General features: G+C 37.3%; 2 protein-coding genes across 3 annotated transcripts; both read left to right on the plus strand.

The window, feature by feature from the left end:
* The first annotated feature begins 71 nt into the window (after positions 1-71).
* Septin1 (Septin 1) lies at positions 72-2563 on the plus strand. Its single transcript, XM_065310534.1, has 4 exons — positions 72-471; positions 538-730; positions 796-1522; positions 1742-2563. Exons 1-4 carry the CDS (start codon positions 451-453, stop codon positions 1863-1865), a joined length of 1065 nt encoding a protein of 354 aa, XP_065166606.1. The 5' UTR covers positions 72-450; the 3' UTR covers positions 1866-2563.
* A 602-nt stretch (positions 2564-3165) lies between these two features.
* On the plus strand, positions 3166-8176 carry g (adaptor-related protein complex 3, delta 1 subunit-like garnet). Of its 2 annotated transcripts, none has more exons than XM_065310499.1 (9): positions 3166-3661; positions 3727-3822; positions 4211-4480; positions 4537-4806; positions 5185-5407; positions 5583-7110; positions 7170-7242; positions 7310-7667; positions 7924-8176. In XM_065310499.1, the coding sequence occupies exons 1-9, from the start codon at positions 3557-3559 to the stop codon at positions 8019-8021; spliced, it is 3021 nt and encodes a 1006-aa protein (XP_065166571.1). In that variant the 5' UTR covers positions 3166-3556; the 3' UTR covers positions 8022-8176. The 2 variants fall into 2 exon arrangements, with proteins under 2 accessions (XP_065166571.1, XP_065166579.1); XM_065310507.1 differs by having other exon boundaries at positions 3166-3652.
* Positions 8177-10908: the final 2732 nt, after the last annotated feature.

Raw genomic sequence — 10908 nt, forward strand, 5'->3', positions numbered from 1 at the left:
GAGAATGGTCACGAATTTTCAATTTACATAGATTTACAACATGTTAATACCTTTGTAACAACAAAAACATTAATCCTAGTTTATTACTAGTGGATTTACCTCCTGTAAATCTGAAAATTGTTTACAATATTGTTTTGTTTATGATATGCACAGAAGTGGAAGCAGGTTATGATTATGATATGAATGTATGCGATAGAAAAAGACAGATTGTTGAGGTTTATGACTCAGTGGGAGCAAACAAATAACCGCAGTCAGTGTTCAGCTACGAGCATATAAAGCCGGCTGTTGTTAAGCATTTGTTCGTTTACAGGCATTTTGTGCTTCTGACTCAACTACTGCAATATCACAAACGACACCAAACAGTTCAGTTGATTATTAGCCAGCGCATTGGTCTATAATTTTCGCTGTGTTGACAAAAACGACCGTTGTGCATCAGAAAACAGCTAAAACATGTCGAACGATACGAAAACTGTAAGTTTACATACAAATTACTCGTTTGTGATTAGATTCTAATGAATATTTTATGTTTATAAACAGTTTTCTGGTCTGGAAACACCTGGATATGTTGGATTTGCCAATTTACCAAATCAAGTTCATCGCAAGTCTGTGAAGAAAGGTTTTGAGTTTACGCTGATGGTGGTTGGTGAGAGTGGACTCGGGAAGTCCACACTGGTGAATGCTTTGTTTTTGACTGATTTGTATCCAGAAAGAGTTATTCCTGATGCTATTGGTAAGATATTTAAGTCATTTTGTGTAATTTCAACTCGAAAATAAACAAATTTTTCTTTTATGCAGAAAAATCAAAGCAAACAGTCAAACTGGAGCCTTCAACTGTTGAAATCGAAGAACGTGGTGTAAAACTCCGCCTGACTGTGGTCGATACACCTGGTTACGGCGATGCAATCGATAACACCGACAGTTTTTCCGAGATAATCTCCTACATCGACGACCAATTTGAACGTTTCCTCCGTGATGAATCCGGACTCAACCGGAAAAACATCATGGACAACCGTATCCACTGCTGTTTCTACTTTATCTCTCCTTTTGGACACGGTTTGAAACCGCTGGACCTCGAATTTATGAAACAATTGCACAATAAAGTCAATATTGTGCCTGTTATTGCCAAGGCTGATGTATTGACAAAGAAAGAAATGTTGAGACTCAAGAAGAAAGTGCTTGAGGAGATCGCGCAGCATGGGATAAGGATTTATACACTGCCAGAGTGTGATTCGGATGAAGATGAAGAGTATAAGGAACAAGTAAGGCAATTGAAGCAAGCTGTGCCATTCGCAGTGTGTGGAGCGAATACTTTGATGGAAGTCAGAGGCAGGAAGGTCAGAGGTAGGCTGTATCCATGGGGAGTTGTCGAAGTGGAGAATCCTGAGCATTGTGATTTTATTAAATTGAGGACTATGCTTATTACACACATGCAGGATCTTCAGGAGATCACACAACAAGTGCATTATGAGAATTACAGGTCGGAGAAACTCGGGAAAGGTGCTCCGGCACCTCCAAGAAGAACGTAAGTAAAAAATTGTGTTTTTGTAGAAGATTTTGTGGTAAATATCTAGATTTTTCAGTTTTTTTCAAAGAAATCTTGTTTGCCATTAAATTATCTATAATTTTGCACTAAAAATGTTTTGATATGTTTACTAGTTCTTGAATTATTGTGATTTAAAGTGCTTTTTACTTTTTATTCCTTGAAAAAGTTAAAAATTCTAATTTTTTTGTTTGTTTTTAGGATTATTGATGAAAAGAATGGTGCCTTACACGATAAAGACAGGATTCTCCAAGAAAAAGAAGCTGAGCTAAAGAGAATGCAAGAACTGTTGGCGCAGATGCAAGTAAAGATGGCACAGCAATAAACTGCGCCTTTGTTTACATACATTCTTCATCTGTTCGAACCATTCACGCATCTCAATGTAAACTATGCAGTAGTTGATTTATTTTATAAACAGACACGCAGCGAATCGAAACATGCACACGAAACGCATATCAGACGCACGAAATGACAGAATGCCGTGTTGGATGTAAATAAGAAGAGCTTATTTTCATTTACATTGATTTCAAACGCAATTGACACTTACAGAAGACTGCCGAGTAATCTCTTTCAAAATAACTAGTTTTTAGCGAAAATATGTACATTCAGTACTTAATCTTTTAAAAATTTTAAACATTTGAGCGATTGTGACATTTGTAACTGGTAATGTTTGTGATAAAAGCATTTATTTTGTTTACAAGTTAAACAAAACTTAAATTATCACTAAAGATGCAGTGTTTACTAGTTTATATTGCTTGTAATTCAGTTTTAAACATATATTACCATAATTTTTGCAATTTATAGTCTGCAAAACTATTTTTTATTATTGTATTGATAGCTGATTGAAGATGTGACATGAATATTGAGGGGATGATTATTTTTATACGATTTTAACTGCTTTGCAAGTTTTTGTGAAGAATGAATATGAAAAGGGTCAAAGATATATTCCTATAAACATGCTAAGATGTAATTAAATGTTTGTGTATCATTCTTGGGTATAAAACTAACACTAAACAGCCAGAATAGTAATTAATTAGTTGTAAGTTCCTCTTTATCACTGTTTTTGTTAGCAGTGGGTTCAGAATTTAATATATTGAACGTATTTTGGGCAATAATACTTGAATGGAGTTAATTTAATAATAGTTACAAGTTTGGAATTGGTTTAGAGTTGAAAACAAGTAAAAATTCATATAAATTAGAGTAAAATAATTATTAGTTTTGTTGAAAGTTTTGGTTATTGCTGTGTGTAAGAATTATAAATTTAAGTTAGTTCTCTGGTACGCCGCCGATACTAGCGCTGTGTATTTAAATGAGAACGACACTAGCGCCCCTTGCGGAATGCGGCAGGTATTAACAAATTCAGTATCTGGTACATTACACGTTACTACCTGAAGTTTCTTGACTGCTATCTCTCTGAACAAAATTATGTCCATTTACAAATAATTACAAGTTTATACTTAATTTTCAATTAAAAATAAGCAAAAATTGATAAAAAGAACTGATATAATAATTTCTTCTTATTTTAAGATATTTATCAATTGGTAGATGGCAATACATGTACGAATTTATAGAAATTCTATGAAAATCGGTTTCGTTGTGTGCACAACACCGTGAACAGAGTTCACTCGAGTTGCCCTCGTGTTTTCTCTGTTTCACTGCTGTACTGCGGTGACTAACTGTTCTACTCCACAGCAGGAACAGCAGGCGCAGCTGTCAGTACGTGCTTTCTTATCATCTGTGCGTGATCTACGTACGGCAATAATGCCCGCTTGCCGACAACCCAAACACAATCGGGCTAAGGCTAATCACTGCTAACCGTTGATAATCAACAGCCAACAATCCCCACGAGCCATTCATACATAAATAAATCGCTTAGTATTTACTCGTGGTGATAAATCGAATCAAGTAATCAAAAGTTCACGTCGACACAACAAGCCAACCCGCATTAACCTCGGAAACCAATCCAGCAGCAGCCATCAAGACTATAACTACAAGAAGAAGACTTTATTTTGCAAAATGGCACTGAAGAAAGTCAAGGGCAATATTGAACGGATGTTCGATAAGAACCTCACGGATTTAGTGCGTGGGATCAGGAACAACAAGGAGAATGAGGTGAGATTTGTAAGCTGCTCGATTGTTCCATGCTTCAAAACATTTGTGGTTTATTGTCTGCACTTTTCTTCTAGGTGAAGTACATCTCACAATGCATGGAGGACATCAAGCAAGAGTTGAGGCAGGATAATCTTGCTGTGAAGAGCAATGCCATCGCAAAACTCACTTATGTATGTATACAAACCATCAAAGAGAAAGCATCATTAAAAGTCAAGTGTGCTTTGTATCTTGACCTGATTTTATGTGAAGAAAAGGCATAAATTCTTGAATTGAGGTTAAGGAACTGTCTCATTTAGAGATTATATTAGATTTGTAACAATTTTGGAATTATTTTTTGTATATTAGGTTATGTTTAGGTTATAAATGGTTAGGTTATAAATTTAGTTCATTGGTTCGCCACGCAGTGTAACTTATGTAAACGCCACTAGCGCACCTAGCGGGTTGCGCATTGTACTAAAAATATTAATAGCTGGTACATAATCACCGCCATTATGCAGTTTCTTTGCAATATTTTTGTATATGCTCTAATTAATTTTATTTTGTTTTTATTCTAATTAGCTACAAATGCTTGGATATGACATTTCATGGGCTGGTTTCAATATAATCGAAGTAATGAGTTCCAATAAGTTTACGCTGAAACGAATCGGATATCTAGCGGCTTCTCAGAGCTTCCACTGCGATTCGGAGCTGTTGATGCTCACGACCAATATGATTCGCAAAGAACTCAACAGCCAGAATCAATTTGATGCTGGCCTTGCGCTCACTTCGTTGAGTTGCTTTATCAGTACTGATTTAGCTAGGGACCTATCACAAGATATTTTAACTTTGGTGGGTATAAACAAAAATGTAAATAATTGTAATTTTACTCTTAAATTTGTTAATAGTTAAGTTCAACGAAGCCTTACATCAGAAAGAAAGCTGTTCTGATGATGTACAAAGTGTTCCTCAAATATCCGGAGGCTTTACGTCCGGCGTTCCCGAAATTAAAGGAAAAACTTGAAGATCCTGATCCTGGCGTACAGTCAGCTGCTGTGAATGTTGTCTGTGAGCTGGCTCGAAAGAATCCGAAGAATTATTTGAGTCTTGCGCCGGTTTTCTTCAAATTAATGACGACCAAGACGAATAATTGGATGTTAATCAAGATAATCAAACTGGTATGCTTAAATTTTAAGTTATTTCATAATTACAACTTAATTTAAGAGCAAAATTCTTGAATTGAGTGAAAACTCTGTAAAAAACACATCAATCACATCAAATCATCATTATCTAGTAGTTAAACGAATGAATTTGTTAAAATAAGTTTGCTATCCTGACGGAATACGATTCTGAAATTGGTGTGCGCCTGACTGCACCATTGATGACGATTATTCGCAGGTAAAACATCACTAAAACTGCTAGAAACAAGTCTTTTACTTGGAATCTCGACGAATTGTTTGTCATGTCAACACCCACACTTCACACACTCTTTCCGAGTTGCTGTTGACGAACACACGTATGAACCACACCGTGTTGTGTGCTTTTTCTTGTTATAGTTTGGCGCTTTGACACCGCTAGAACCTAGATTGGGCAAAAAGTTGATAGAACCACTCACGAATCTGATTCACAGCACGTCTGCCATGAGTCTGCTCTACGAGTGCATCAATACGGTGATTGCAGTCCTTATTAGCATCTCATCTGGTATGCCTAATCATGCTGCGAGTATTCAACTCTGCGTTCAAAAGTTACGCATTTTGATAGAAGATTCAGATCAAAATCGTAAGTATTTTTATAAATTTATGTTAGTTCTCTGGTATGCCGGCGATACTAGCGCTGTGTATTTAAATGTAAACGACACTAGCGCCCCTAGTGGATTGCGCCATGTATTAACAAATTTAGTATTTGGTACATTACAAATCACAACTTTAAAATATTTTTTAATTTTTCTTAACAGTTAAATATTTGGGATTACTTGCAATGTCAAAGATTCTCAAAACTCATCCGAAGAGTGTGCAGGCACACAAAGATCTAATTCTACAATGTCTAGAAGACAAGGATGAGTCAATTCGTCTTCGTGCTCTTGATTTACTTTACGGCATGGTTTCTAAGAAAAATTTAATGGAAATAGTTAAGAAACTAATGTTACACATGGAAAAAGCAGAAGGCACTCTCTACCGCGATGAATTACTAAGTAAAATTATTCAAATCTGTGCGCAAAACAACTATCACTTCATTACCAACTTCGAATGGTACGTAACAGTTTTAGTTGAGCTAGCGCAGATGGAATTCGGTTCAAAACAAGGCCACATTATTGCTGATCAACTTATCGACGTTTGTGTACGTGTAACTGCAATACGTCCATTCGCAGTCAATGAAATGTCGCAAGTCTTAGACGTGTACGCATCTTCTACACAATTTACAATCATGCAGGATGTACTCTATGCATCTGCATGGCTTTGTGGTGAATTTGTCACCGAATTACAGAAACCAGAATCAACACTTATAAGTATGTTGAAGTATAAGAACTTACCACAGAAGATTGAGATTGTTTTCCTGCAAAACATCTTGAAATTATACGCGAGATGTTTAATGCTGTATGAAATAGCTGAAGATTATGATAAAATAGATGGAATGTATGAAGTAACACAGAAAAAGTTACGGAATAGTTTAAAATCACCCGAGATTGAAGTACAGGAACGTGCTAGTACTACTCTAATGATGCTGGAGATTGTCCAAGAGGAAATCATGAAGCGTAAAGAACAAAAAGGTAATTTAATCGATGAGCACGAAGATGAATCGGACGAGACTAAACCCACGACGAAAATTGATGAGGAACACACCGTGGCAGCGTCGTTGATGGTGTTATTCGCTGGTGAATTGAATCCAGTGGCGCCTAAAGCACAGAAGAAGGTCCCAGTACCCGAAGGATTAGATCTAGATGATTTAATTGAGGAACCCTCGCTTGATGAATCTTCAAGTTCAGATTCTGAGTATGAACAGATGGGTAACTTGTTTTATAAGTCAGAACAGAAGCCGGATCGTGAGCGGTATCAGCCGGAGTTGACTGAGGAGGAACGCGTGAAGATTCGAGAGGCTAGGAAACACGAACAAGCGAATAATCCGCACTATTTGAAAGGTGCTGCCAAGCGAGATAATGATAATGGTAGTGATAACTATCAAGTTGAGGATATCCCAATCGCCGAACTTGCACTTCCTGTGCAACTGAAGGTCTTGAGTAAGAGATCTGATAAATATTTGAATTTGGAGTCAGGAAAATCCAAGAAAAAGAAGAGTAAATCAAAAGGTAAAGAGAAACGCAAGGAAAAGAAGGTGGAGAGTTCAACGGATGGTGAAGACGACGCGCCGAATGTGATTGTAAGTCAGAATATTGAAATACCCGAAGGTGCGACTCTGTCCGACAGTGAGAGCAGCCATGATAATATGGATGATCCACATCGTGCGCTAAATATCGACCTTGATTTGTAAGTACTTTAGTTTTATTTTGATAATATTTATTGGGTATATAATCGCATGTTTTAAGACCGTCCTTTGAGGAGTCACTTGTGGGTCATCCTAAACTAACTGATAAAGATGAGAAGAAGAAGACTAAAAAGGTATTTCATTCATTTATTGTCTCATTCATTAGTTATTTAATGTTTGTTATTAACCTTTTGGGTACAGCATGACAAACATGACAAGAAACGTATCAAAGATAAAAAGTCAGCGAAAAAATCGCCACCGCAGGCTGAGGATCTAATAATTAATGATTTGCTGCTTGTTGATGAAGTCGAACAGAATCAACAAGATGATAGCAGTCATGTGAAAGTTCAAGATGAGATTTTAGTAGGTGATAATGAGGTTCAAGAGAAGAAAAAGAAGAAGCATTCCAAAAAAGATAAAGATGAGAAGGAGAAGAGGAAACATCGGCATGCTGGTGATGGAACTGCAGATGCCGGTAAAGATAAGTCTAAGAAAAAGACGAAAAAGTCCAAGAGGAAAGAAGGCGATAAAGAAAACACGAAGTCGCATTCAAAAAATGGTAAATCACATTAGTAACACGTAGATTACACTATTTGTTAGTTTACTGGTACGCCACCGACGCTAGCGCTGTGTGTTTTAATGCAAACGACACTAGCGCACCTAGCGGGTTGCGTCTGGTACTAATAAATTTAATACATGGTACACTACCACCGCCATTACACAGTGACACACATTACTCTGAAAGCAAACAATTACAACACTTTTACAGTATTTATTTAATAATAACTGTTGTTTGTTTGTTTCTTTGTTGTAAGTGGGTAAGTTGAAGATGGAGTTTGATACCCTGGTGAAGACCGACGATGACTACGAGGAGGCGCACGGAATATCAACGCCCAGTAAAGAATTTCGTTGATTTTTTCGTTTTATTAAATTCATAGCTTTTTTTAAACATCGTCGGAAGTATATTATACATAATTACGTTGAAGTGTTGAAGAGCGAAGGATATTTTATAGCAAAGAGAATTATATACAAATGTAAACCATAATTATATAGTAATCTATCTATCAATCGTCAATTTATACAAAAATATTTGACAAGTAGTCAAGAAAATCAAAAAACAGAAGAACCTGGGGCCTTTTAAATGATTACTGGAAGGCATGGAAATGACTGAACACTTGGTCCACTGCGGGCTGTCCTTTTTTACCTCTGCAACCCGCAAAAAGTGGTGGGGGTAAGCCACTTTTGCGTACTTCCACATAATAGGAAGTAATAATCTCCAGGTCAGGCGTGTTTAACGACTGCTTCCTTTTCTAAAAATACTTTTGAACCCTAACAAATCCTCCGCCTAACACGACAAAAACAAGAATACATAAACACAGGAAGTTGAGAAACAACAATCAACTATTAATAAGGTTTGTGTTTATTAACGTTATTGATTTCCAGCCGGCACATGCACATCACAATTTATATTTGGCAATGTTTTGGTTGTTCTAATAAGTAGTTGGTTTGTTGATTAATTAATTGAGTTTAATGCATGCTCAATGCACTTTATTGTGTGTAGTTGAATGTAGAATGTGTAGACTTATTGTAATCTTTCGTATTGGTCCTGAATGCTTGTTAATTCCATGTAATTGATTATAAAGGTTTATTGATCGCGGGTCGGGTTGATGTCGCGCGTTTGCAATTAATATCAATTCTATAAATTGTTATAATAAAACTCGGCGCGCTGGTTGTTGATTAATTAACAGCCGTTAATTATCGGTTTGACAAGTTGCACAAACAAGCAGTGCATTTGCAACTCACTCTGTTATCAGCAGACTTTGCAAATGTTTATGGTGACGAAATGGGTAATTTTTACATTCCCAAAACGGCAACGAATTGTGACACTGTTTAAACACACTTTATTTAATTCATGTAAATTGAGTGTTTGAAAGTGGCTTTAGATCTTTAACTATTCCTAGGCTGTGTATTGTAATTGCTAATTATGAATAATATTTAGATAAGTAATGTAGATTGGTTTTCATGTTTAAAAAGTTGTCTTATGTAGTGTGGAATTTTTAGTTTTAGAAAGGGAATTTCGCTGCGTTATAACAAAGGATATAAATGTTATAGAATGTTGAAAGATATATTTTTAGAAAGAGAATTTAAAACAGGATAATCTACGAAAATTTCAAATTTCTACATTTAATAGTTAAGCAAACCCGGACGGATTTTTATCACGTTTCGGCTGCTGGAAGACGTTAACGAGAGCTCCAAATTCAATAACGCTTCTAAAGAGGATAAAGATGAATTCTATGACATCCTCGAGAAAACTATAAAAGACGTAAACAGCGGTGACATAAAATTCTCATGGGCGACCTTAATGCGAAAGTAGGCGCTCAAAACGAGAATTTGGAAGAAATTATGGGAAAAACGGCGTTGGGCAGATTAACGAAAACGGCACATACTTCACACAGTTCTGCTCCAACGCGAACCTGGTAATAGGGTACGCTGTTCCCCACAAACAGATTCACAAGACAACGTGGGTCTCGCCAGACAAAACCCACAACCAAATCGATCATATCACAATCTCTAGGAAATGGAGATCGTCATTACTCGATGTGAGGAACAAGAGAGGTGCTGATGTAGCCAGTGACCACCACCTAATAGTTGGCACATTGAGAATAAAACTAGCAGTACCCAAGCAACCAGCCGATATGAAACGAATAAAACTAAATATAGAGAAGCTACGCATTCCACAAATAGCAAAATCCTTCAAGGAAAAAATGCAAGAGACAATAAACCAAAAATCAGCACAAAATGGGAAAATATGGCCGACAACATCATTGAAGTCGCCAAAACAACAATTGGAGTGAAAAGCAGGCAAAGGAAAGAATGGATCAGCGAAAACACGTGGTTGCTGATAGAAGACCGAAAGAGGAAAACACCTGCTACTCCAAAATCTTTCGCAAGAATATAGGGCAGCGGCACAGGTAGAGTACACAGGCCTTTGCCAAAAGGTCAAAAGGAAGCCAGAAGAGACAAACGCAGGTGGATAGATGATATTTGCAGACAAGCAGAAGAAGCAATGCTCAACAACAACTCGAGAGAACTTTACAACCTCACAAAGAAACTGGCCAATAAGTACTCTACACGCACACACTTCATTAAGTCAAAAAACGGCCGCCTGTTAGTTGAGTCAGACAAGCAGCTCGAAAGATGGAGGGAACATTTCTCCGACATGCTCAGCGCAAACGAAACAATTAACTGGGAGCCAGAGAATAACCCAGGTAGACAACTGAACATTGACTCGAACCCGCCTTCAGTCGCGGAGATAACTGCAGCTATAAAGACGCTTAAGAACAACAAAGCAGCAGGAGCTGATAACGTTCCAGCGGAACTACTAAAAGTAAACGCCACATGGATGGCAAATGAACTATACCACTGTATTAAGGAAGCATGGAACAACAACAAGATTCCGACCAAGTGGAAAGAAGGGCTAATCATCAAGCTTCCCAAAAAAGGTAACTTGACCGAGTGTAACAACTGGCGTGGCATAACGCTATTAAACACAATTAATAAGATTATCGCGAAAATCGTCCAAACAAGATTAGCGGAAACTATAGAAAACACCCTGCGCCCGAACCAAGCAGGTTTTCGGCCGAATCGCTCATGCATCGATCATATCAATACCCTTCGTATAATTATCGAGCAATCAGTAGAATGGCGATCACCACTATTCATCGCCTTCATCGACTTTGAGAAAGCATTCGACAGCCTGAACCACGACGCTTTATGGAGGATCCTTAAGTCGCGAGGTG

Source organism: Atheta coriaria, unplaced genomic scaffold (genome assembly GCF_025399875.1).
Source record: "Atheta coriaria isolate IRGN ID8LTWV9N9 unplaced genomic scaffold, Caltech_Dcor_3.1 hic_scaffold_2_pilon, whole genome shotgun sequence".
NCBI classification, from domain to species: Eukaryota; Metazoa; Arthropoda; class Insecta; order Coleoptera; family Staphylinidae; genus Dalotia; species Dalotia coriaria.

What these genes read in the sequence shown, in the direction of transcription:
- Septin1 (XM_065310534.1), top strand. Translation starts at nt 451, where the DNA reads ATGTCGAACGATACGAAAACT. An exon ending in TGTCGAACGATACGAAAACT is followed by an intron (nt 472 to 537) that starts GTAAGTTTACAT and finishes GTTTATAAACAG; the next exon opens with TTTTCTGGTCTGGAAACACC. An exon ending in AGTTATTCCTGATGCTATTG is followed by an intron (nt 731 to 795) that starts GTAAGATATTTA and finishes TCTTTTATGCAG; the next exon opens with AAAAATCAAAGCAAACAGTC.
- g (XM_065310499.1), top strand. Translation starts at nt 3,557, where the DNA reads ATGGCACTGAAGAAAGTCAAGGGCAATATTGAACGGATGTTCGATAAG. An exon ending in AGGAGAATGAGGTGAGATTT is followed by an intron (nt 3,662 to 3,726) that starts GTAAGCTGCTCG and finishes CTTTTCTTCTAG; the next exon opens with GTGAAGTACATCTCACAATG. An exon ending in CCATCGCAAAACTCACTTAT is followed by an intron (nt 3,823 to 4,210) that starts GTATGTATACAA and finishes TATTCTAATTAG; the next exon opens with CTACAAATGCTTGGATATGA.